General features: G+C 42.4%; 1 protein-coding gene across 8 annotated transcripts in view; it reads left to right on the top strand.

The window, feature by feature from the left end:
* KCNJ16 (potassium inwardly rectifying channel subfamily J member 16) overlaps positions 1-27,391 on the top strand; it is a 148,365-nt gene extending 120,974 nt beyond the window's left edge. For 4 of the 8 annotated variants that reach the window (XM_082442948.1, XM_082442945.1, XM_082442942.1 and 1 more), the window contains one exon: positions 21,385-27,391. In XM_082442948.1, the coding sequence (XP_082299074.1) occupies positions 21,473-22,732 (1,260 nt within the window). In that variant the 5' untranslated portion in view covers positions 21,385-21,472 and the 3' untranslated portion in view covers positions 22,733-27,391. Of the gene's footprint in view, positions 1-20,289; positions 20,345-20,737; positions 20,899-21,384 lie in introns of all 8 variants that reach the window. The other 4 variants (XM_082442944.1, XM_082442947.1, XM_082442946.1 and 1 more) reach the window with 3 other exon arrangements.
* Positions 27,392-27,735: the final 344 nt, after the last annotated feature.

Raw genomic sequence — 27,735 nt, forward strand, 5'->3', positions numbered from 1 at the left:
AAGCACTGGGCTTTTTAACTTTTGATGTTTTTCTTCTACTCACTGTCGTCTTTTGGTTTGCAATCTGGAGCGTTGCCAGGGAGTCATTAATATCGGTTAACACCCCATGGCTTGAGAGTTCATTTCTCTGGTGAAAGGAGCAGAGGTTGAGATAATGCAGCTTGTCTACCTGGAAATTCCAACATTGCATAGATGCAGGGCCGTGGGTTTAACCATAAATATGTCTTATTTAGAAAACTCTTTAAGCTTTTCTTTCTTTTTTTTTGCAGTTTACAAGGCTAGTTTAATTGTAATGCCTAAAACAAAGATTAAACATAAAACATTAAGATTATAGGCCAATTTAAATTTTGCTATATAATAAAAGAAACTTTAGAAATTGCAAATTAAATCTACCAGTGGATACGTCTACCCAAGAATGTAAAGATAATATACATTAGAAAAATCTATTGATACAGGTAATATATGAACACATTCAAGGAAAAAAATGATCTTCTCAATATGATATACCCAGTAGATGCAGAAAGCTCATTAAATAGAATTTGAAGCTTATTCATAATTTTAAAAAATCATTGACAAAATAGACAACAAAAGTATATAGCAGGAACACAGCAAATACCATATTTGTTTAAGCTTTTCTTTTTAAAAGCCCTTCCCCCTCCTTCTTTAATTTCCCATGAGCCTTGAAATCATTTGGAGAATTCACAGGGAGCTAGGGGAACATCCCTAGAGGTTCTGAAAGCCCGTAATCCTGAAGGTAGAGTTCAAATGGGCTGCTTACACCAGCGTGACCTTCCCAAGTGACTTAGCTTCTCTCTGCCTTCTTTTCAAAGGCCTTTCACAATCTCTCTCTCTTAGATATCATTTAATCTCCTTCGATTCAGTCTCCTTCGATTATGGTGCCTGGCACACAGTAAGCACAAACTCAATGGAGACAATTATTATTAGCTGCATTTTAGAGAGGACGGAAGCTCTGATACAGACGGTGATAGTCGGTTAACAGCTACGCTTAAAGTAATATCTCAAATGGCTCGACTCCTGGGAACATACATCTTGTTCTCAGGTTTGAGAAAATACGTGCCAGTTGCACTTTTGCAATTAGGATGATAGAATACTCATGATATTAAAGGTAGTTCTGGCAATTTACACCAGCCTTGACCCTCTTCTTTTTTTTTTTTTTTTGTCTTTCTTATTAGCTGTATTAAGGTATAATTTATATACAATAAAACTCAAACATTTTAAGTGTACAGTTTGATGAATTTTGACAAGTGTATAAGGCATGTAACCAACACCACAATAAAGATATACATCATTTCCATCACACCAGAAAGTTCCTCATGCCCTTTTGCTGTCAGTTTCTTTCCCTCACCTCTAGCCCCGAGAAACCACTGATCTGCTTTTTTATCACGCAGTATGGTCTTCTCTAGAATTTGACCCGCTTCTGACATGGTTTTCTGAGCAGCAATATTCCACTTTCAGCTTCCAGACACCCACATTCCATCCCTGGACCTCGCCTCTCTGATGAGGCCAATCTCCCCAGTGATGCAGCCGAGGTCCAGGAAGGTATGTGGGATGGGCTGGCATCAGGGTGATGAGGGTCAAGAAGCGAGTCCGGGCCGAGGGCGTGCTTTTGTGTGTACGTGGTCTAATAAAGACAAATCAGTCATTTCACATTTTGATCTTTTTAAAAATCAGAACGTCTGCCCCCATCATGTTCACCGCGGCTGCTTCAAGTCAGCCAAGGCGAAGTTCCTGGTTTTGTCCAGGTGAAAACTACTGACACTGATGGGACACCTGCCATTTTATAATGCTATCTGATTTCATTCTCTTAATTACCCTTTTAAAGGGATGGGGATCAAAAACGTAAAATAACTGGTTGGAATTCACATAGGTAAGTGGTAGACATGAGAGTCCAACAGAAATCAGTCTGACTCCAAAAATCAAATATAAATGATGCGGGTAAAGGTACTGTTTTGTTTGCATTATGTAAATAATGTAAATGGAATAACAGATTGTGAAAAGAACCTGATAAAACCTTTCTGAGACCCAGACCATCAAAACCTGAATTTGGTTCACCTGCAAGAAATAGTATGTCTGACCTCACAGCAGGATTCAGGGACAGCCTGGGACACAAGAGTAACTGATCCGGAAGCATCTCTGGCCCTTGGAAACTTCCCTGTCAGCCCTTATTCTGGGCTTTCCCTAATTTTTCTCTTAAGAAAATCCATGATCTTGCCTGAGATTTTTTTTTTTTTTTTAATTTAGGACATACACAGAAATACAAAACGAAAATAAAAACAGATCAACTAAAATATAACGTTGATGCAATGAACAAAGGCACACATAATACCAAAACATGGGTCAGTATGATCTTTCCTCTTGGCATGAAAACATGGCTCATAATTATTAAAATAAAAAAGTAGACCCAAGTGTTTTTACTTTAACGAGAAGATGAGGTCTTTCTGACACTTTATTTATAATCCTCTTGGACAATCTTTCACCATTGTTCATTTCATAAAATTGGAGGAAATGCTATTTAGTGGTTAATGAAAAATAACATAAAGCCTTTAAATCTTTGTATAAAAAGAAGCCTTCAGAATTACCTAGCTCAACCTCCTAACAAATTCAGGAAATTCTTCTATATATATTCTTCAAGTTGGTCATCCAAATTCTGAGTCAATGGTCCTGAAATTCACCAGATCGTTAGAGATACTAACAATAAAAAATTCTTCTCAATACAGAGATTAACTCTACTTCCCTGTAAACTCCATACACAGATCCTGGTTCAAACTTCTGTAGCATCACCCAGCAGGGTACATTTCTCTACTGCACAAATATAGGTGTCCCCTCTCTGCATGTCTGAGTGTGAACTACTTGAGCAGGGTCATGTTTTCATTATCTCAGCACATCTAGTTCAAGTTCAGGGACTATCGTTGGTGCTCAGTAGGGTTTTGAATACATGAGTGGATACCTTCTTGAATATCTCCTCCTTCAGTTCTTTCCGTAGTTTTCACTATTATAGTAACTTCTCCCGAAAAGCAAAATATCCAGAATTGAACGTTATACTTCAGATACGGAATCTCTCCAATTAAACCAACTCTTATTACTTTCATGGGGAGTTCTGTGTGGATGAAAAACTATTTTTGTTGACTCTTGGCCTTGATTTTCTGGGAAAGATAGATTTTTTTCAGCTCAGTGGCCACCACCCCCCCCTCCTCACTGCTCCTCTTCGCTGGTCTTCTGAGCTTGAGATAGATCAGCGTTTAGTGGAATCATCTGCCTAGATTTCCCTGCTGTGAATTTTCCCAGTCCCTAGGGCTTAGGGGACTGTACCCCACACGCACGCCCCTCCGCTGCCGGTTCTGAGATGGGTCAATCCCTAGGGCACCTGAGTGGCTCTACAACACATTGCAAAGGACTCAGCCGGAATCTCCTGCCATGAGTGCTGCTTTGAACTCGTGCCCCAGCCCTAGTGACTGGGATTCCTCTTTTCTTTTTTTTTGGCTGAGATCAGGTCCAATTTTAATGAGGAGAAATATTTAGTTTGGGGGAAATCTAACGATCATGTTCTGTGTCTCATGGTTTTGATTCCTGTGTCCTAAGAACCCTTTGCTTACACCCAACTCACAAAGATTTTCTCCTATATTTTTCTCTAAAAGCTGTGTAGTTTTTCTATTTTTATTTAAGTCTGTAATAGATCTCAAATTAATATTTGTGTTTAGCGTAGGGTAGGGGTCTAGGTATATTGTTTTCTCTAGGGATATCAAGTTTTTCCAACACCATTTGTTGGCTATTTTTTCTCCCATTGGATTCTTCTCATGTGTTTGTCGAAAAAATAAAATAAACATATAAGTATATATCAATTTCTTAGCTCTCTATTCTGTTAATTTAACCCATTTATTGATCTTTGTGCCAGTAATTATTTGATCACCATATGTTATAGTTAATCTTGAAATTATGTAGCATAACATAAGTCTTCCAAGTTTATGTTTCTCAAGTTCGCTTTGGATATTCTAGGTCCTTAACAACAACAACAACAAAAAACCATCTACACCCTGATTCTGCTTCCAGCAGGTCCTCTCCTCATTAAGGGTTAAAACTTCAGCTATGGAAGGAGGCGAATTTCTTGTAGTCCTTTTCCCCCCAACTGTTTACTATCTGTGTGACCCCAGATAAATCTACCAAACTAGTTAAGCTTTAATTCTTCATCCCTTGCAAACTATTATATATAGGATGGATAAACAACAAGGTCCTACTGTATAGCACAGGGAACTATATTCAACATCCTGTGATAAACCATAATGGAAAAGAATATAAACAAGAATATATATATATATCCCAATCTCTCAATTTATCCCTCCCATATACACACAACTATATTTAAAATAGGTGACTAATAAGGACCTACCGTATAGCACAGGAAACTCTACTCAATACTCTGTAATGACCTATATGGGAAAAGAATCTAAAAAAGAGTCGATATGTGTATATGTACGACTGAGTCACTTTGCTGTACACCTGAAACTAACACAACATTGTAAATCAACTCTACTCCAATAAAATAAATTTTTAAAAATTCTTCATCCTTAAAATGGTGATGATATTGATACCTAGTTCTCAGGATTTGGGGGAAAATTAAACAAATTCATGGATGTAAAGGGCTGGCACCTAAGAAGTGTTTCTTTTCAGGCTGAGGAGCATATGCAGCCCTTATCCTCACTGCGTCTGGATTCCCTATCATCCTGCAGCCCAGCTCCACACACAGGCCCAGGTATTTTTGGCCACACGTCTTGGATGTGGTCACTCTCCTGCCAGGGTGTCTGCCTGCCGCCCGCACTCACCTCTCCTGAGCTCCCCACCTCTGCGTCTCCCCTTCCTTCTCGGCCCTCGGCCTCCCACTACGTGGCTGTCACACTAATTCACAAAAGCCCTGGGAGTCTTTTCTCCCAACACTGCCCTCCGTCAGTGCGGCTGAATTCCTGTCCGTCCACAATCATGGATGGACCTGCTTCCAAGGCACCGCCAGCACCCCTCTGCAGTGGGCAACCCGAAACCCTTGGCCTTTGACCTTAGGGGTCTGGCCGTTCTATTGCCTATTAGTCCACACACATCAGATCTGGCGCCTAGAAAGGCATTACCAGATTCTCCCCAGATGCGTGCGCCCAGCCATTGGGTGAGCCAGTGAGCTCCCCCGGCCCACAGGCTGCAGAGCGAGCAGCCGTGAGCGCCGCCAGCCGTGTTCCACAGCCAGCTGCTGGATCAGCCTTAGTGATCATCTCCCGAGGCTGCAAGGCTCAGAATATGGCGGTCTTCCGGCTACAGTGTTCCAAGGTGTCCCTCCAAAGCGTAGGAAGGCACTCCCTTCCATCTAAAAAGTTCTGAATTGTAATGACAATATGTTCATCACCCTTGGGGCGTTCCTTTTGCAATGGAGATAGAAATGTGTTTTCTCTCATTCCAACCTTGGGTTGCTTTGTATTCTTTTATGAGATAGTCAGCTGTGGCCATGACAGCAGACAGCATCGAGGCTCAGAAAAAAATCAAGTGTATTATACTCAAACGTCCTTGAGACAGCAGATGTGGCACAGGACCACGTGGGAAAGACACCGGGGTGGTCCAGAGGCAGAAGACAGCAGCAAAGGGGAGGTCAAGTCACAGCTGGCTTCTATCAGGGTTTACGTGAGGAAGTCAAAGCAGGGCAGGATGAATAGCTTAGCTGCGGCTAGTTTGAATGATTCTGGAGAACTCTGGGTGATAAGGGTTGTTCCTAGTTGCTTGATACCTGGCCCTGCGATGATGAAGGCAGAAGAATATTGCCTTCTTGGGCGTACAGCCTCCTGGAGGAGATGTGGCCCTGGTTGAGTTAGTTTGCGTATCTAAAGCATGCTCCGGGCTGGGTCTTTTTCTATCTCTAAGGATTGGCTAGCCCTGAGAAGGGCAGTCTCTCTCCAGCCAGAATATGTCTTTGTTTTTGTTTTCCTTTTAGGATGTCAAAAGATCCTTTGTTTTTGTTTTCCTTTTAGGATGTCAAAAGATCCTAATAGAAAATTTTAAAACCTTTACAATGCATAGGTATTCTTTCATCTGTGGCTTGAGCTGACAGACAGACCCTCCTTTGTCACCTAAGAAATTCAGTAAAATGGATCTCTCTTTACTGATACTAGCCTGCCACTGACCTAAAGCCCTTTCAGTTTTGGGTCCCTCTTCTCTACCCTGAATTTTTCTGTATTTACTAACCACCAGTCTTGTATGACATGGCAGATTTCTGGTCACGGTTTTAGTGTCCTTGAGGAGAGCAAGCCAATGTCCTATGAACCTCAGGGAAAATGGCCTTTGCCTAGTTACAGGGATTCATAAACTACCTAAAACATGCAGAGGAGGGCTGGGAATGTTAATTCTCTAACTCACTGATGAGGAACCACACACACACATACACACATCCTCTCCAGTACTGGCTCTTCACGATTAGGGCTAATCCCGCCGTAAGAATCAAGCTTCTGGCTGCAGAAGAAATTACTGCCAAAATAAGTCTGTGTTCTTTGGATCCAAGCAGTAGGAAGCTTTATCCTTGCCGCTTTCCTCAGGATGCTCTGTGACATCATCCACACTGGATTGTTTTTCCCTTTGTATTCAAACACTTTGGCTTAATTCCAAAGGGCGTCCAAAGGCAGCAGACCTTCCCTGCAACCCACCCATGGGCCGTGTAATCTCACAACTGGAAGCATTCGGCTCCACGAAGAGGCATCGCCCAATTCGCTCTCTTTGATAGCATCAGCCCACTCCCACCCCAGGCCCGGGCTTCCTCTGGCCTCTTTCCTTGCGGACCCTCTCTAGGTTCTGAGTGGTTCAATCCAGTGGCTTTGCTGGTTGACAGTCACTGGGGCTTGTGGATACTGGTGTGCACATCGTGGGCTGATCTTATCAGTAGAGTGGGTAGACGTGTCTCAGGAAAGCTTGAAAACAACCACAGATGCTGAGATATTTTCCCACAGCCTGCATATTTAAAGTTACGGGACTAGCATACAATCTCCTTAATTCTAGAAAACCTGGTTCAAGCCTTATCTACAAAAGATATGTACATCCAAGAGGATGACATTAACTTTTATGCACCATCTAGAATCTAGTTACAGAGACCTGGGTTGCAATCCTGGTTCTTTCACTTTCCACCTCTGTGATAGATAGTGAACAACTTCTTTTCTCTAAGTTTTAGTTTGTTAATTTGCAAAGCAAAAAAAATGGTAAAATAAAACAAGCATTTCAGGTTTGTTGCTAAAATATAGGGGAGAGTGACACAGAACTCAGGCACTGAGAGAAGAGACCCAGCTGGACGGAGGGGCAGGTGTCACTAGCAGTGTGGGCTGGGAGCACAGAGAGACGCCTTGATTAGCATCACAAGTTGCCTATGGGCTGGACCTCCCAGGCCGCATCATTCTGAACTACTTGGAGGTACTTTCTGACCGCTGAGCCATCACTTTTTAGATAATCGAGATTTTGATTAGTGCTGTTCTGTTGAACTGACAGTAAAGTCTGCTTGGCAAAAGCAGCCGGCCGGGGAGTACATCCTACAGATGGATAAGGTCAAAAATCCTTAAGTGTTGCTTCATTACAAAGAGTGTTCTTGGATTCAGATGACAAGGATGGAGGTCATGAACAGCCCTGCAGGGGACAGGAGGTGGACACCAGCTTTGCTTGATGGCACAGGCATAGATATTGTGTTCCCATGCCAAGGCAACCGTGGACCAAGAACCCAAGAAGCAAATGGAAGCTCTTGGTTGATGGTGCTGGGGAGTGAAGTTCACAAGATTTTGGGGTCATGTAATCAAATCCGAATGATTAACAGAACAAATATCTCCTTATACTATCGTGTCTCCTCTCTTGATTGCCTGTGGATGTGGAAGCTGGCATGGATGTATTCACAAGCTGTTGAACATCTGTCTTTGAGGACTGGCTTCTAATTTTTTTCAATGAGGGCATCCAATCTCTCTTTCTACAGGAAATTTGCATGAGATTTGGGAGTTCAAACTGTCAATGATATTTACATTTCTCAGTTAAAAAGCCAACATTTCTTCCTCTGGCCCTAAACTCTATGCGTGGAAAAAGCTGTTTTAGTTCATAGCATATTCTTTCTGTTAAGATAATTAAACTTCTGCAGGACTGCCAACGCTCATCGATAGAATGAATTTTTCATAAATGTTATCTACCTTACGTGGGTGCAAACTGGCATTTTGATTAAGTTGAAGCCAAAAGTTATTTTATTAGCAGAGAAAACCTTCCTCTACCTACCCTGCTCCAACCAACCTCAAATAAAAGGAGGCCATGCTGGCTACAGTTACAATTGTTATGAATGATTTTTAATAAAATCAGTAGCTAAAAATTGTTGAATTTTCAAAATATATTGGAACTCTTTCTCCATGTCGCTATGCTGTGTACATTCTTGGCTAAGAATGAATTTTGATTTGGATGTGGGACATCTATTTGTTCAAGCCAAGCACCACTCAAATTTCCATAGGCAGATTATCTGCTGGATGAGTTAGCCCAAGGAATTAAAAATGAAAATTCCTAAACTGCCTTTTGCTCAACTACCCAGAATGTTCCCCTTGATTACATCCTGCCTGTCTGATAGCTTGACTTCAGGTCATTTTAAAAGCCAGCCATGTACAAAAATGGGGCATTCTTTTCAGAGCCTGTGATTTATTCCAAGCCAAATGCAAATCGATTTCTCACTTCTTTCCTTCTGTGGCTTATCTATGCTACCGTTTTCCTTCCTTAGCCTAGAAAATCAAGAATTAACCACAAAAGCAGAATGCTGGGGAGGTACCTTTGCACCTTAAATGCTGGGAAAAGTCTCAAACCTAACTACCTTTCTTTTGGGTCTACTACGTGATGTCACTTTGATATTCTTCCACCAGAGAAGCCTCTACTCTCAGTGGCCTGTCTTGACAGAGCGAATGTGGTGCACTTGGCAAGACTGAGCAGCTCAAGGGCAATAACTGTCCTCATAATCCTCGGGAATAGCCCCCCAATGCCTCAGGTACAGTTAAAAGTCGATTGAATTGAAGAATACACAGAGGCTGTTTCCATGATCTTTTCCAGCTCATCACAGGCATTGGTACGATAGAGTCTCTTACAGCGCACGTCTAAACATCTTAGCAGGAGAGGTAAGGGAAAGGTGCCCCCGTGTGCCTCAAACTCAACTCCCCAGTGTTCATCCCAGTGAATATTCCAGCCTAAGAAATGCTGGGAACAGAACCACTTCTCTTTTTAAGAGAAGTCTTGCTAACCTGGGTCACCTCTGTTTATATAGGCATTCACAGATAATGACATCTAACCTTCCAACTTAGGTAGGGTGATTTATTCTTCTTCTCTAGCACTCTAGTGGAAACTGAAGTACAACCAGTGGAGAAGGTATAGAAAACGAAATGCATGGAAATCCAAGAGTCTATCTAGTGCACTAATTTCTGTCAGCTACCTAAATCTTCTGTTATCTGTTGTAAGAGGCAATGCTTCTTTGCCAAGTACCCTTGAAAAGGCTCAGTCTAATAGAAAGCTAATCTCATGTGATAGGCAACCCACTGCTTAAAGTATTGTATCAATAGGCTGTCTATCTGGATCTTCCTAGGGACATCATTTGTCTTGTATTTTAAGACCTTCTCAATTTATCTGTATCAACGAGGGAAAATGGGAATGGAGATAATAGCCAATAACAGCTGTTTTGTTTTCCTTCCCAATAAAGACATCCTGGGTTTTCATTTTGACAGCTTAAAACAGAAATTCAATCATTTAAAGGTCAAAGAAGTAGTAGACATTATCCCAGGAGTTCCTGATCTATGAGCAAATTACATCTGTGAGATCAAAGATGCCCAGAAGGTTGAACAGACTAATAAATAGACTCTCTGTAATTGCCAAAAGGACAATTTGCAGGCGGTTCTCACAAAACGGGAAAATAACGACAGAGAGATAGGACTTGGTTTTCTGTTGGAATACTATACGTACCAAACTTGGAGAAGGTCAAACATGACAGCATGTACACCTTCCATAAAATATATTTGTTCTGGAATGAACAGTTAAGTTCAACCCAAGCAGCTCCCAAACCAAAGTACACAGGAGCTATTCGAGGCCAGTCATAGGTAACCTGGCACTTAGAAAGCAAAGTGGACGACTAGTACACAATAATATCTATTCTTAGTGATACTTGTGGTTCTTCTGGCAGCTCTGTCATGGCTCTTTGAAGGTTATATCAAGGCAGTTAGGTGCTAGAAGGGAACTTTAAAACAAGTCTGGACATTGCCAGCCTCATGATTCTTAGAGGGAAAAAAAAATGGTAGATAACTCTCAACCTCTTTCCCTCACTCTTTCTCTCTCCTCATTGGGATCTATACTTGAAGGAACTGTAGTCACAGCTACAAGCATTGCAGTTAACAACTCATTAAATACCAAAGACTGTGGAAGGAGCTTTGGGGACATAGCTCATTTACTCGCCCTAGCAACCTATGACCTACATTTTTTCATAAGGGCAAGCAGAGGCTCAGAGACTAACATGTAGGGGGCACAGTCTTACTAGTGATCGAGCAAGCCTCTGAACTCAATTTCATGTCTGTTAGAACCCGTCTTCTCCATTCTTGAAGCTTTAACATGGTGGATCTCCATCTTGAGGATATATAAGAATCAACAGGGGAGTTGGGCAGGGGAAGAAATCAAAATGATTGGGGGTGGGATCCAAAGATCTGGAGGTATAACGTGTTCCCCTAGGATCTCAGAAGCAGGTTGTAGTAGACTGCACTTTCAAAAACACTCTACTGCTTGCAGGGGTATCTGAATGAGGTTTCGGAGTTCATGAATAGGAATTATGAAGAATTGGCTAGGGCCAGCTCTTTAGGCAAATCTACATCATAAATATCTAATTGCCTTCTTCAAATTCATCCATTTCTAAAGATCGTTTCCTTGTGTCTTAAAAGTCCATTAACATAGACCTTAAAGTAGTCAAGTTGCAAAATAGCACAATTTTTAATATTTTCTTTCCAAAGTGATTGCAAATATTAGGATAAAAGAAAGATTCTTAAAACAGACTTTGGTATACCAAGCCAAGAAGCGAAGGCATTAGCAGTTTAATAGGTTTTGGAATGGGGAAGGGAGACAAGAGGGCACTGAGGGAGAAGAACCGCATTCGATGCTTGTTGAATTTGAACTCTGCTTTATGTAGCCCTGAATTGTGACCAGCTGCTTTCATGATTTCTCCAATTGGTCTCCAGCGGCCAACTCTGACCCAGCTCCCTCTTCACCCACTTCCTTGTTTTGAATGAGATCTGGTTTTACTTAGATGAATTAAATGTCACTATATTTGTTTCTGTGAATTGTTCCAGCAAAAATTACAGCATCAGTGTCTGACTTTAAATGTCTGTAAGACTGTCTGCTTCTCTGGGCTATTTATAGTTGCCTTTTAAACACTCTAATAAATGCTTTTAGCCATTGGTTTGCTCCCCCTTTATGAAGCCTCAGAATCGGTACACTTCAAAGTACCAGCTGAAAATACCTGTTTTTTTCTTCTTTGCAAAAGTAATGCATATTCATTGTAAAGTTTTTGAAATTGTAAATAGACAAATAGAAGAAAAAGGGGGAGAAAAATAAAAACGATCATACCAGAGAGGGCCACAATTCACATTTTGTTTCTATCATTCTGTCTTTTCTCCATGTTTAAATGTATTTAAACTTAAAAAATTATATTGTACAAGCTGTTTTATAGTCCTCTTTCATTTTTTCCACCAAACAATATGTTTTCTATTTTTTTCTGTCAGTCTTCTACTCTATCACGTTTAATGGCTACATTAAATAGAATGAGTAATGATATGATTGTACCATTACCTATGAAATAATCCCACATTTATTAGATGGCTAAGCCGTAGCCAAAACTTGCTACTACAAATAGCCCTACAAATTAGCCATGTCTCTCTGCTCATTCACGATCGTTTCTTTAGGATACATTTCTACAAGCGGAATTGCTAGATCAGAAGCTGAGCCAAATTCATAGACTTTTGCCACATGTACCCAACTCACCTCCAGAAATAGTTCAAATTAAATATATATATATATATATATATATATATATATATATATATATATGAAAAATATAATATAATATTATATCTTTGAAATGACAGTATAATAACATGCATTCCTGTTAGGAGAACCACATTTCTAATCATTCAATCATCATTTTAACAAATTTTATTAAACACTTTTTAGTGCCAGGCATTTTTTTTTTCAACTCCAGATTTCCAGAGAGTTCTGCAGCATAGTTACATGCAGTTACCATACTAAAAATTGTCAGTTCTAGGGAAGCTGCTAGGCAAAAGTGGATAGAAAGACTTTTTTTTTTTTTTTTAAACTATGTATGAACTGGCATCTAGGACAGGGGAGAGGCCAGGTACATGGAAGGAACTGAGAGCTGGTGTTTGGAGAACTGGCAGGGTTGATGGTTTTATGGATCTAGGAATGATGATTCTCTTGCTAGGACTGAAATCTCCTTGAGGACATTGCATTGTTCAACTGGTCTTATTCAATTATTTGTTAGTTCACTCCTTCAAAGTCTAATTAGTGAGGGTCTACATGCTGCTTATCACTCTAGCTGCTGGGGACACAGTGGTAAATAGGACGAGGAGAGCTTTTCTCAAGGAATTTACAATCTATTCCGTGGGGTAATCCAGCCAACAAACAAACAAATCCATCGGTTAGAGGTAAGCATTTTGAAATAAATAAATCACGTTAACGAGACAGAAAATAACAGTATGGGGGCGAGTTTTAGTTTATATCCTCATCAGACAAGGCCTCTCTGGAAAGGTGGCCTTACGGGTGAGACATCAGTGATGATAAGAAGCCACACAGGCAGAAAAGGAAGTGCAAAGGCCCTGGGGCAGGAACATCCTTACTTGTTAGAGTAGAGCTTAGCAAACTTTTCCTGTAGAACGCCAGATAGTAAATATTATCGGCTTTGTGGAGCACGTGGTCTCTGTTGGCAACTACCGGGTCTACAGGGGTAACGTGACAGCAGGTAGCCACAGGCCATGAATAAGCAATGATCTGAACGTGCTTCAGTAAAAGTTTATCTACAAAACAACCAAAGAGCTGGACGTGCCCCATGGACTGTAGTTTTCTGCCCCCGGCGTTAGTGAAAAAGGGAGATTTGATGAGGAGAGAGAGTGAACGGTGAGCAGACTGGGAGATAATTTTCAGAGATGGGCAGAGGTCAGATATATGCAATCTGTATACAATACTGATTATGCAAATTACTCTAATTGCAGTGGGAAGACACTGGATGGTTTTAAGTAGAGGAGTGACATGTTTTGATTTTATTTTTAAGAAGAGTAGATCCAAGTACAGTAAGGGCAGAAAGAGGAGGTCTCTTAGGAAGCTGTGGTCCATTGAAGACCTGGTCCATTAAAGACATGGTGGTTTTGACAATGATGAGAAGTGAGTAGTTTTAAGATCTGCTTTGAAGGTGAGCCAACAGGACTTGCTGCTCATGTACATAATGGGAGTAAAGGAGAGTGAGAGACCAGCACTCTTAACGTCTAGGAGATACTTTACATATGTAAATTAAACTGAATTGTAACTGAGTGCTTTCTGTTTCAAGAAACAAAAGCTATCCCTTGTTAATAAAAGCAGAAGAAAATATTATTGAAAAGATATCAGGTAGCTTACAGCATCAAAGGAAGTATGAAGAGAAAGACCCTGACTTGAGCAAAATCAAGAGGCCAAATGAAAATCTAACCTCAGGGACTGTCTCCCCGGAAGCTGCGGCTTGTGTCTTTCTCTGGGTGATTGAGATGTGCACCATCACACCACTGGCCTCTTGACTCTTGGTAGTTGCCTGGAATAATAGGATTCAGCATGCTTCTGTCACTTCCTCAGGAATCAGTCTTGTTTGTGAAGTTCTGATTGACTACTCCACAGTCAGGTGACCCTGCTCCAGGTGGTGCAGTTCTGATTGGTCAGTCCAAGGTCAGGTGACCCTGCTGCAGGTGGTGCAGTTCTGGTTGGCCACTCCAAGTTCCGGTGACCCTCGTCCCGGTGTAGGGTGAGGAAAGGCTGTAGTGAGAAGTGGCTTCTGCCATCTCCACTGGCGTCATCCTATTCCCAGTCACCACCATATCTTATTATCCAGTTATTGAAATACCTTTCTGCCTTACCTTCCCATGGCTGCTGTTAAATTTCTCCAACCAATTTTCCATGGCACAGCCAGAGTGATCTTTTAAAAATGCAAGCCTTATCATGCTGTGCCCTTGGTTAAGGTACTTCAATCGCTTCCACTGCTCTTGGGAGAAAGACCCAAATCTTTAATTCTACCCAGTAGGTCATTTATGCTCTGTCTCTATCTCTCTTTCCAGCTTCACATCCCCGACCCTACCACCACTCCATCCCCTGCCCCGTATTCAGTTCTTTGGAAAGCATGCCCTGTGCATCTCTGAGTCACGGAGCCCCTGCAGATGCTGTTCTTCTGCCTGGGGACCTCGTGTCCCCTTTCCTGTTAGACTCGTCCTCATGGTTCAGATTGTACCTCGGACATCCGTCTCTCCCAGACTCCATAAGGACGCTGTATTATAAGCTATTGCAAGAAACAGAGGAGAAATAGTCGTCCAAGTTAAGGGTTAAAGGAAGATTATAAGGACAGCTTCCAAGGTGCTAGCCATTGTAGCCTTTTATATTATGCCATTCATTCCTTACAAAGACATTTTGAGATAAGTCAGCTATTGTCCTTATGTTTTAAATAAACACAATGCGGCTTAAAGATATTTGTTAAGATGCAGATATCATACAACTAAGATGTGGTAGAACCATAACTAGAATCCAAATCTTTGATCTCCACATTCCTGCCTTTTAACTGCGCTACTGGAGGACCATATTGTGGAACTTGGACTGTGCCCCATGGTAACAGGAGAAGGATATTTACATTTCAGAATAATCACGCTGGATGAAAGTGGCAAGAGATGGGTTAGCTGGCTGTTAGGTAAACCAGGTAAAACCAGGTTCTTAACTGATCAGGAAAGCTTGAATTCAGTGATAAAATGCAGATGAGTTCCTGTAATGATAGGTTCTTGTGAGAACCAGGCCTTCAGATTAGCTGAGCACAAGGATGCAGCAGCCAAACTGCACCTATCAATAGTGAGAGCCTTAACGACGAGAGCACCTCAAACAAACCAACTAGGGCAACAAGGCGTGAGCTGAGAGCATTTTTACTTACAGCGAGAGCCAGGAGAATTGAAGAGCATCTCTCAGCTCCAGTGTCGGGTCCCGGACCCCCCTTTCTCCCATCATGCTTGTGACGTGGCACCATCGCCTCTGGCTCCAGACCCTCTCCGTATTCGTACTTCATTTTGCTTTCTCCTTGGTATTTACGCCACGGTCTGGGTGATCATCTCCTTTTATTTATCGATGCCCAACTCTCAAATGCCAATCCCACAAGGGTGGGACTCTTCACTAATTCCTGAAGGTGGGTAGGTCTAGCACATATAGAAGCTTAATTTTTTAAAAATGAAAAAAAAAAAAAAACAATCAGTCACAAATTCTCCACTGGAGGCTTTTAGAGACCACTGGGGAAGTCCTTTCCTTACACAACCAGGGGAAATTGAACTGTGGTCTCTTAGAGAGATGTTAAGATTTCATGATATCCAGCCTCTGCATGAAGCCGGGTCCCACTCAAGGTAAAGTCTGAGCAATGGGGGCTGACATCCAACCAAGACAGGGACGGGCAGGCTGATTTTCAAGATAAGAACAAGAGAAACCATAAGAGCTGTCTCAGTTAGCAGGTACCTACCATCTAAGACAAAGAATAAGTATGATAAGCGCCTTGTGAATTTCTTTAACCTGTTAACTTTGCCGAGCTTGTCACTCTTGTTTCCTTTAAGTTGGTTCCTCAGAGTAAATAGCAAAAAAATTCTTAGTGTGAGCTGGAAGTGTGTGTATCGTGTATATATGAGTGTGTGTGTGTTGAGAACAAGGACTAGGGGATTTTCCACTTGGTAACAGTTGTGAAAGAGAAAAGAAAATGACCCGGTCCCTGGGGTTTGGGGGAAGTGGTGAAAGGACAGAGAAGTGGCCCAGGTGGCTTAATGGTAGGAAACAGTGGCGACATCCACATGTATTGGGAACCACGTGTTGTCTGCCCTGCTGTCATGCAACTGGGAAGCTCTCCAAGAAGGTTAGAGCATGTGCTCTGATATTTTACAGAAGGGGCAACAGTGCTCATGGGATCCAGGTTCAGGAGATAATCACTGAACAACTGCTGTGGGCCCAGCACGGTGAAAGACGGCTGCCCATCCCTGTCTCGTTCAAACCTTGTGATAACTCAGTGGTATCGGTGACCCCACGTCAGCAGTGAAGACCCTGAGGTTGAGAGAAAAGTCCCTCGCGATGAGGAGGACAGACCCGGAACTGGCGTCTACCTCCCATGCATGGCTTCTCTGCAACACCAAAAAAACATTTTATTTCAGGCTATTTCTTAATAATGAGGTTATTCTATTTCTAAACCAGAACAATCGGCTGTTACAACTGGTATTATTTTGGTACTGTCCTGACGTCCAGAAAATGGAGAAACACAACCCCAGACTTCAGATTTCTTCTACTTCTTTATAAAACACAGCATCCTTTGGGGTGAGGCGGAATTTACACAGGTGATACATGTGACTTAGCGGAAAACGGGGCTGGAACAAGGATCTCCAGATAAAGTTACGAGTAATATTGTCAGGCTGGGTTTCTGCTTCTTCCCAGCACATACTTCAGTTGGTTGATAACATATTATAAGTCCCTTTCCTATGATGAAGCCCCTCTATTCCATAAACTGGCACAAATCTTTCTAAATCGATTCAGAAGGAGAAACTGTAAGGTCATATCAGGGAAGAGGTAAAATCCATGGTCCCTGAGAAGTTGGACCAGGGATGGAGGGTAGGGCTGGGAGGCAGGAAACAGAGAGGGAACAAAAGCTTTAGGTGAAGCCACCGCCTGCTCTGGGGGTGACAGCAGCCGAGAAGGAAACATGAGATACCGTGGCTCTGTCAACAAAGGAGACACTGTTTGACATCAGGGAGTGCGTGGAGAAGGACGGGCAGTGTCCAGCGGGGACGGCGAAGCAGGTGTGCAGTGGCTGAATGTCAGGTCCACCTAAGAGCGCCTGGAGGTCTTATGAGAATTCCAGGCAAGATAAGGCTCAGGCTTAATTCTAAGGCAAGAAGCTGTGGGACAGGTTTGGAGCAAACTAACTTGTTTGGGTTCTCTCCTAACTCATCAAACCCCTCTTTCTTTCCTCCTCGCCGACCAGAGCCCACCCCAAGTGTCGTCAGATCACACGTCCCTGGACCTCCCTGTGGCCCCCTTCCCCCTTCCCTTACCACAGACTCTACCAAGAGGGTCTTCAAAGACAAGGACCCGCATGCAGAATTCAGGCCGCACTTTCTACTCTCTACCCCGTCAACTCTCACGTTTCCACCAAAACTTATCTCATCTCACGGTTTTGCCAGGAAAGTAACTTGATTACTGATGACTTCATGAAACTCATTTACATGCTAAAGAAAGTACTTGTTCACCTCAAAGGCCATGGGCATGAAAAAGTGAATTTTACCAAAGATACTTTAGACCTTTATTTGTGGAGCATCTCAAATTATACAGAGATGATTACTATTGCTATTCATATGTTTATATTAAGTAGATGCTAGGGACAAGTTCAAATTTTATTATCAAAGTGACACAGGATTGTAAAGTGTTAGCCATTGTGTTATATACCTCAACATGCTAATGAAAAGCTTAGGTTTGAAGAGCTACTTGCAGAGTGGTCTGCTTGGTAAATGGCTGAATTTGAGAGGACGTGGCAAAATAGCAGAGGAATCGCTTCCGAATTGTTGAGTCTGACTGAGGCCCTTTTGTGCATTGAGAAAAGGAGACAGGTACACAGGCTGCTCCTTTGTTTTGTTGAAAATATTCCCTGTCGTTTCTATAGCCCATTTGAAATGTGCTCTATTCATATCTCCTTGAATTCATACAAAGATGTAAAAACCTGGGGACTAAAAGCAGATCTCACTAGCCAGAGTAGATTAAGGAACATTTTTTAATGTCTTAACTTAGCACCATGAGCAAGGTCTGAGAAAAGTCATTGTCAGGATTGGGTCTGGTCACCCCTCTCTCTCTCACACGTGTCTGCAGTGGTTTCCTGAGTATCTTTGCAAATGGTAATGAACTTGGATGGCGTTCTCAGGAAGAGCCACCATCCTCACTGCGCATTGCCTCTTACTCTACGCCACATTTGTAAAAGGACCCCACGTCACGACAAAGAAATTGCATGCAATGACAAAGGTCCTTCCTTACCTCTGTCATTAATCACTGGGCAAAATAGTTTGAAACTGGTGTAGAAGAGGGACCTTAGATTTAGCATTTACTTTTGAGTTTTATATATCACGATTTTGTAATTTCAGTGATCATATTTCCATTTTTATTTTTAAAGAAAGGAATTTTGCAATCAATGAAATAGCCACCATCAGTTTCAGGAGAGCAGGGAACACAGCGTGTGAGAAGAACTACAGAAGTAGGAACACTGAAAATACTTTTTCATCATGGAATCGACGGGGACAAGATGATTAGGAAAGCATTAAGGCAATTTTAAAGCCCGGCTTCAATTCTGAGAAAAAACAAATGTTAAATATAGAATGTCCAGTCAATCAGTAAGCCTTATCCTCTGTTACTTAATGGCAAACGATTGGAAAAGTGCTCAAGTTAACACAACATATGAAAAAAGGGATTAATAAGCATCTATGTTGTCTAGCCATTTTTGACAAAGGGGCTGCTGTAAACTCCTTAGCTCATGGTGTAGGCTGAGAAATGGTTAATATTAAATAAGATTAGTTTGGTTATGATCTATCATTTAGCTTGAAAACAATTGTCTTTTTGGAAATGCATCATCTACATGGTGGGAGAATCAAAGGATAGATGAATCAAATGTATGCATTTAAACAGAATCTGAAAGCTTTTCTCTGGATACGTTGAAATGAATGATCATGATAATAACCCACTGCAGAGGATGTGATGGGTTGGGGGTAGAATTCTCACAGCTGTTACCTTGGATCCCTGAAATTGTTACATTATTCAGAAGTAATTTTTCTACATACTCACGTTTGCTCCCTTGTAGCTTACATTAAGTGAAACTTCATTCACCAATTAGCATACTGTTGAAGGTATATTAAAAATGGCTTGTTTATAACAGCTGTTGGCACTACTGGAATTCACAGGAATGCCAACCAAACACCATTGCAAATAAAAACCTTTCTTTTTTCTTTCGGTAGCAGGAAAGGGCAGAGTCACACAGTAGCTCTTGATTTACGAACGGTGCTTTCTCATTCTCAGACTCCCACGATGCATGCAGTTCCCTTTAAGGAACTGGGTTAGAAGGAAGCCTTTACCAAGAAAATAACCCTATCTCCAAATCTGCTTCTTAATTTGCAATCATGTGGGCCTTTGATTATAACTGTCCCGTTCTCATGCCTCCAATGATCATGTGAGGGAGTGGAAACGGACGACCTTGAATAGCTTCTTGTTTGTAAAGTGTCCTTCAGTGGCAAATCAGACAGGAACCTACAAAGAATCACATATACTCTGGGCAAAATTTGTGGGACTATTTTACCTTTAACATCCCAATAAGCATCTTGTCAGCCTTGGGTCCCATCCTGAAAGTATACAATTGTCTCCCCGAAACACGGCTGAAGTGTTGACCAAAGAGAGGCTGTAACTCTTCAAAGCAGATCTGGGGGACGGCTGGGTGAAGTGGCCAGGGCGGGCGGACAGACAGGGAGAAACGCGGACACGCCGTACAGGACATTTTGGCTATAGCCAGTGTCCATCCTCCCTGTGGTCCACCAAACAAAGTGTTTAGTGTAAAGAGGGCCCGATCCCTGGAGAAGCAGAAAAATGATTCCTGTTGACTGGAGGGAAATTAACTCATTCCTCCCTTTTCCTAGCAGAGAAGGCGCTGGGCAAGAACTTGGTGATGAAGTGCCTTGGTTGGTTTCCAGGGGCGTCTCCGCGTCTGGAACGGTTTTTACGCCCACGGAATGTTCCGTGCTGCCCGGTGGCAGGATCCCCTGATCCAAAGCCTCCCCTCCCCCTCCCACGCCCCTCCGGCACCTGGCACAGGTAGACGATGTGGAAAACATATTCTAGTGATTACTAAACTGTTACCATCGGGCCCCAGTGACTCCTTTTTCGGCAGAAAAGTAACTAAGGACCATTTGATATTGAATGTTTAAAACTTACTTTCAGGTTTGAGCTGCAAAACCATTGGCCTATATCAAGGATGCTAAAAGCAAGAATAACAGTATGTATCCATAGAACTTGATCTTTTAAAGACTGAATGGATTTGGAGGGAGGAAGATGATTTTGCCCACTCAGAGCTGTGAAACCCTCAGGAATACAGTGGTGAGAGGAGTCCAATTGCAGCATTCTCTCCCTTTAAGAGGGAAACAAGATCAGCAACCTTGGCAAATTTTCGGCTTCTTTTCAGAGGGAAAGAGAAAAGCTTCCAGTGTCAAAAAAAAGAAAAAGAAAAAAGTAAAAGAAAGAAAGAAAGAAAAAGAAAAAAGAAAAAAGGATGGATGTTTTGAAACAAAGGCAGAAGCAATTTTATACTTTATTGAAAGCTTACCTGGGAGTGGTTTTAACTCCCCTGGGGTTAAGAAAGATTTTTTTTTTTTTTTTTTTTTCTCTCAAGACCGAAGGTGGAGCTAGGGTAAAGGAGTTGAATCTGAAATAACATCCCTGTCAGTTCTGTTCTGTCCTGAAAAGTACACAGGGAAGAAGAATCTCCGTGGAAGAGAGAGGAGGCTACAACAGGTGCCGAAGGCAAGCGACCATCTATGATACAACCTGTATGTAAGTTACATTGTAACAGGAACGTAGAAACCCTTAATTGCCTCCTTTTTCTAAGGAAAACCATCTGACTTAAACAGAAAGCCTCTAAGGCGGCTAGACAAATACCGGAGTTCTATTTTGCCTTTTTACATTACAGATTATTTTGTTTTCTAAATGCCCTCAGGCCAGAAGAGTCTACAAAATGAAGACAATTTTTTTTTTTTTTTAAATGTCGGGTCAGGAGAGGTAGTGAGGACTCATTTGGGATAATCATAGTGTTTACTGAAGCCTCATGCATGTATAAGAATGTTACTTTCTCTAATCGCATATTTTGTTCCTGTAATGACTGAGTTGAATTCTAAACTGAACTGAGTAATCAATACTTAATGCCTCTATCGTGCAAATGAAGTCTTAGCTGTTTCAGATGGCATCAAATTGCTTCAAATGGGGCACATTGCTCTAAAGACGGAAATTAAAAGCAAGTGTGTCGACTTTTCTGTTTTTCAGGTTTGAAGTGAAAACTCACAAATAGCAGCACCCCTAGAACAGTCGCCGCCCCAGAAGTCACCCGGATGCCCAAAGGTCATTAGAAAGCATGAGCTATTACGGCAGCAGCTACCCGATCGTGAACGTGGACCCCAGATACCCAGGCTACCCCCAGGACCACGTTCTGGCCGAGAAGCGAAGAGCAAGGAGACGTCTCCTCCATAAAGACGGCAGCTGTAACGTGTACTTCAAGCACATTTTTGGAGAATGGGGCAGCTACGTGGTGGACATCTTCACCACCCTCGTAGACACCAAGTGGCGCCATATGTTTGTGATATTCTCTTTATCTTACATTCTCTCCTGGTTGATATTTGGCTCTATCTTTTGGCTGATAGCCTTTCATCACGGAGATCTGTTGAGTGATCCCGACATCACGCCTTGCGTGGACAACGTCCATTCCTTCACGGGGGCGTTTTTATTCTCCCTGGAGACCCAAACCACCATCGGTTATGGTTACCGCTGTGTCACCGAGGAATGTTCTGTGGCCGTGCTCATGGTGATCCTTCAGTCCATCTTAAGCTGCATTATAAATACCTTCATCATTGGGGCTGCCTTGGCCAAAATGGCAACCGCCAGGAAGAGAGCCCAGACCATTCGGTTCAGCTACTTTGCCCTCATCGGCATGAGAGATGGGAAACTTTGCCTCATGTGGCGCATCGGTGAATTCCGCCCCAACCACGTGGTAGAAGGCACGGTCAGGGCCCAGCTTCTCCGCTACACAGAAGACAGCGAAGGGCGGATGACGATGGCATTTAAGGACCTAAAGTTAGTCAATGACCAGATCATCCTTGTCACCCCAGTAACGATCGTTCATGAAATCGACCATGAGAGCCCCCTGTATGCCCTTGACCGGAAAGACGTGGCCAAAGATAACTTCGAGATTTTGGTGACGTTTATCTATACTGGCGACTCTACCGGGACTTCTCACCAATCCAGGAGTTCCTACGTTCCCCGAGAAATTCTCTGGGGCCATAGGTTTAATGACGTCTTGGAAGTGAAGAGAAAGTATTACAAAGTGAACTGCTTACAGTTTGAGGGAAGCGTGGAAGTCTATGCGCCCTTTTGCAGCGCCAAGCAACTGGACTGGAAAGACCAACAGACCCACCACGTGGGGAAAGGCCCGCCCGCCCGAGGACCCCGCGCATCCGACACCAAGGTCAGAAGAAGGTCACTTAGCGCCGCTGCCATCGTCAGCAGCTGTGAAAACCCAGAGGAGACCGCCGCCTCCACCACGGATGAGTGTAAGGAAGTACCTTACCAGAAAGCTCTCCTGACTTTAAATAGAATCTCTGTAGAATCCCAAATGTAGTCCTGAGTTGTAAGCACGAGGGCTACCAGTCAATCGTTTTTTACCGCCTAGCCAATCGCCTTAAGGCAAGTAGTCATAAACAGAGCTTTTAAAGAAGGTGATAGCTGTCTTTGATGGTGAAGGAAGATAAATAGAGCAGGTTAAACTTGGTAAGAGGTATCTAAACATGACATCGTATCCAACTGTTTAACTTTTTTTTTTGGCTAGCAAATTTTGTGTTAGAGATGCTATTAAGAGGCCTAATGGATTAATTTAAATTTCATCTCCTTTTGTTATTCCGTATACTTGTATTGTCAGTTGGAGGTATAATATTCAATAATGGGGAGCAAAGGTAGGACACTGGGATAATAGAAAGTAGAAAGGAAAATAGCATGAATAATAAAAATTTTAAATGGATCCAAATTGAGAGTATAATGAGTTACCTATAAAGACGTGATATCATTATAATCAAGATGCGCAGGGAATGCGTTCGGTAGATTGTAACATTGAGCTGTTTAACTGTGAGATCAGTCCCTGTGTTTGGTCCCCAGGGTGTCTCGGTATCAGCTGGCAGAGGCAGTGGCCGTAGGAAGTAACAATGCCGCCGGTTCTGACGGTGAATCCCCTGCCATTTGCCAGGTGACGATCAAGCAGTGCTAGAAGCTACTTTTTCTCTCATCCGTGAGGCAGAAGAAAAGTTGGCGTTATTACTCAGAGAGGTGTTTCTCTCTTAAATGCTCTGTTTGACTCCAACAAATGGCTCTGTGTGGAGGAGCAGAAATAAGGCAAACCGGAGCTTTGTAAGGTGGGTGACAAGGGGACTGCTTCTGTCCACCTCCCTACACCTTCTCTGAGGACAAAGGATCGGGATCCTGGAGATGGGCTGAGGGAACGGAGAGCCATGAACATCCTCAGACTCTTTGAGAGAAAGCGGGTTCCTGGGTCCTGGAAGACTGGAGCTCTGGCTACACAAGGGATGGAACCCTTTTTTTTTTTTTTTTTGGCAGTTGCGGTGGGGTTAGGAGGTGGGGAGGCTGAGAGGGGAAAAGTATTTATTTGTGCCTAGAAGCAATTATCTATGTTTCCTGTCTTGGTCACTTTAGAAAACACAAATAACTTGAATTGTGAATTTTAAGAAACGCTTCCATTGAACTTGGAACAATCATTTAAATGCAGGATTTTGTGAATATAATTAAGGTGATTTTAATGCACATTATGAAGTGGATCAGCTAAGTGCTTTAGAATTGCTTAAATTGTAGGACAGGAGATAAATGTGTATACTCTATTTCCACGTTAAAAGATGTTAATCATGATTAAACACAAATCCAATCATCTACGAGTGAATAGTCACTCACTCTAAGCTTTATCAGTTGAAGACTTATCAGCTATATTCCGAATTATCTGTGTTATTTTTTACATTGTTGCTGAGCTGGTAATAAGTATATGCCACAGCTTTTTATTTGTTTATTTTATTTAAATATATATATGCACACACATAGTTTTTGCTTTTTTCTGGAAAATCTCTCTCTCTCTCTCTCTCCCCATTTAAATTAAAGCACACAAGTAAATTTTACTGAATCCCAGAGTCCAAGATTACCAATAGAAGTAAAATGTATAGGTCTATAAAGTTTTTCTTTTGTTTTCCTACTTTTTTCTCCTTTTTCCTTCTTACCTCCTTGCTTTCCTTCTTTCCTTTTCGTCCTCCTTTCTTTTGCCTGTGAGCAATAAAGTTATTTTATGATGCACAAGTGCAAAGCTTGTATTCCTGTTGTTGTATGGATAAGAGATCTCTTCAGGTCACAGGTTGCAAAATTGTCCTGAAACTTAACATCAGAGCGCTAAATAATGCATTTCTTTTTTCCAGTCTTGTTTCAGGAATGCAAAACCCATGTTTTTAAAATTGCACATGCCCTGTAGATTTGGATTTTGGAGCAGCAATTACTCAGCTCAATTAGAATATTACAGTCTACCAAGTAGAAAACAGCCAACACTACAACAAACAAACTTGCCCCCTTTCCCCCTTTTTTGGCATGTTTCACACCCATCTAGTTTCATTCACTTTCCTTCCTGGACTCTGCTTGTTCATGATCTTGCTTTGTTAGTATCAGGATAGAGGTGTCAATGTCCAATAAATACACTCTGTCGGGCTATGTGCCTCTTCCATCAAATTCTCTTACCCAGAATAGAATGTACAATCAGCAACTCCATGTAATATTTATCTCCCATTTTCTGTTTAGATTGATAACACACTTTGACACCCCAATGAATTACTTAAAAATAAAGATCTTAAAATTGTGCAAAAAAGTGTGTGCCTATGCTAGTGGAAATTCTGTGGATGTGGTCAGCAGGGGGAACAGAGCACCAAAACTGAGATTGCTGTTTCATAGAGTTAGGATGTGGGCAGAATTAGAAACCATTTTTCATTCGTTTCTAACAGCTTGCAGAGCAGCTCTATTCAAATGAATAATTAAGTGCTCCTGTAAGCATTGCTAGAAACCTCCCTGCAAAATAGCATTGCTAGTTGGAAGTGCTCTGTCAATGATGAGAATATTTTTTCTTCTGGCATTCATCTCCCCCTAAAAAAGACATTATTCAGTAGACCTAATTAGAAAATACATCGTGGCATCAAGGCACTGCTTCACTGTGTTTTATAGCCTGGGAGGAGGGAATACAGGAAGAGAGAAGGAAAGGCTATTTTCACGGACCACCAGCTCATCAAGTACCCTTAGGTGCTTTGCACAGATACACTTAATCCCCACACGGAAAACAAAGGGGTGGATATTTTTAATTTCCACGTCATCAAATATCTCATTCTTAACTTTATCCTGACTGACACATTCCCAACTGGGATAATAAAGTGCCCAGCTTAAAAAAAAAAAAATTCCAACTGTGTTTCCCAGTCTCTCTTGCAGCTGAGGGTGGGGTGGAAGGCATGCTTCTGTGACGTAGTTCTGGCCCACGAGATGCCAGCAGAGCTCTCTGGATGTGACTTTTAGGAAAGCTCTTCGGCTGAGGCTGACTTAGCTATCAGAGGCCCTGTTACCTTCATGCATTCATCCTGCTTCTCGCCTGGACCTCGAACTTGGTAGCTGATGCTCCTGCAGCCCTTCTCTTGAGAGTGAGAATCAGGGATGCTCCTTACAAGGGAAACTGGACAAGTAAGAAAGAGTGCAAGCCTAGATCGCACATCTCCAGACTTCTGCAGGGTTGACAATAAATACGATTCCAAACTGACAGAGTGAGCCGTAGCTCTAGAGGGAATTAACCAGGAAGCAAAGGCTGGGAAGGAAAAGAAGGATGTACAAGTTACGTCCAACCTGAACTTGTAGATGCCATTTCACAGAGCGGGTCTCTGTGGAAACCACATATTTTCTGGGAGAGCTGAGGAAATACCACTATGATTGTAAAACAAATACAAAAAGAATTACTTTAGGCCTGGAAATCCCTCTGAGACAGTGAGGGGCTGAGTGACCTTGATAAGATAATGGGCCAGGCCTGCTGTTGGGCTGCCCGTCATCTTCTTCCATCCCTCCTGCAGAATTACATTCTGTGTTTTAATGGGACTCTCACTAGGGCTGGTGACCTGAAATCTCTGGAGACTCAGGCCAGCAAGCACTGTGCAGCTTGGGCAGAAAAGCAGGACTCGACCGAGGCTGTGTGTAAGAACCCCCAGCGAGATCACACTGCATGAATTCATCCACAGGGATTCTGAATATATAATATACCGAGGAACCCAGACCCTGACTTTAAATATTTGTATTTCGTTCCATCTGAGTTGGCCGGGATATGTGAAGTAGATTCTCTGGACCACTCTCCTTTAAATGATTGGGCACTCATTCTACTCTGTTTAAAATATTCTATTAGTTCCATCCATTATAAGCATTGATTCTTCTGTTCTGAATATTCTGTAAGGCACTATAAGCCCCTGAGTTAATTTTTTTAAGGTAAGCTTCACCTTTGGACTTCTAGAAACATCCTTCACGCCCTTGGCACTCTCTAAATCACAAAGCCCTGCCCCACTTCTAAATTTGCTGCGGCCAATCTCTCACTCTCTAACTTTCACTTTTAAAAGAGCACTATGACCCGTGCTCTGGAGGAAAAAACTTGCGGCACCACACACAGAAAGCAGGGAGGAATAACACAGACAGACAAAGCAGCAGGGAGGCACTTGGCAAATCCTCTGCGAAGGCTGTCTTGGGTAGGAGAGCTTTAAAAATGAAAGCTAGTAACTGAGACGCAGTTTGGATCCATGTGTGGGCAGAGAGCAAGCAAGGCCTCCTACAGGGACGTTTTCCTGAAGAGGCAAAATCCTCGTGTTGCCTGGACACCGTGATTCCTCCGCGTTGCTTTGGAGCTTTTCTTCAGTAAGGAAAACCTTACGTCCAAGTGAATTCCCAAGTTCCTCTTTCACGGCTCTTGGTTTACTAAAGCAACTTCACACAAGCCTCTGACGGCCGTGTGGTTGGGTCATGAGATGTGGCCGGGGGCAGGCAGCGTCTTGCTTCATCAGGTCACGCCGTGCTCCTTGCCTCGGGAAATATCCAGGCCTGTGGTTTGGGATCTTTCGTGCAGAGTTTGGAGACTTAGGTCAACATGGCTGAATGTTTCAAAGTTCAGTAGACTCAGCTGCTGAGCACCTAGCAGGGAACGTTTAAAATTAAATAAACTCTTGCCTTTTGCTGTTTGGTCTCATTGATTTATTCTATTTTGTAAATACTACAGAGTAAAAGAATACTGGCTCTCGAGTCTGTCTGTCATCCCAAGAAAAAGCCGCTGGGCTGAGATTGAGAGGCTTCTAAATAATGAAGGTAACCTGACCTGGGTCATCACTGATGTCAGGTTCTCCGTGAAAACTCCGGAGACTCCACAGGCTGCCGAGTGAGAGAGAGAGAGAGAGAGAGAGAGAGAGACAGACAGACAGACAGACAGACAGAGAGAGACAGAGACAGAGAGAGAGAGACAGAGACAGAGAGAGACAGAGAGAGACAGAGAGAGACAGAGAGACAGAGACAGAGAGAAACAGG

Source organism: Balaenoptera physalus (assembly GCF_965194825.1).
Source record: "Balaenoptera physalus genome assembly, chromosome: 20".
In the NCBI taxonomy this organism is placed as follows: Eukaryota; Metazoa; Chordata; class Mammalia; order Artiodactyla; family Balaenopteridae; genus Balaenoptera; species Balaenoptera physalus.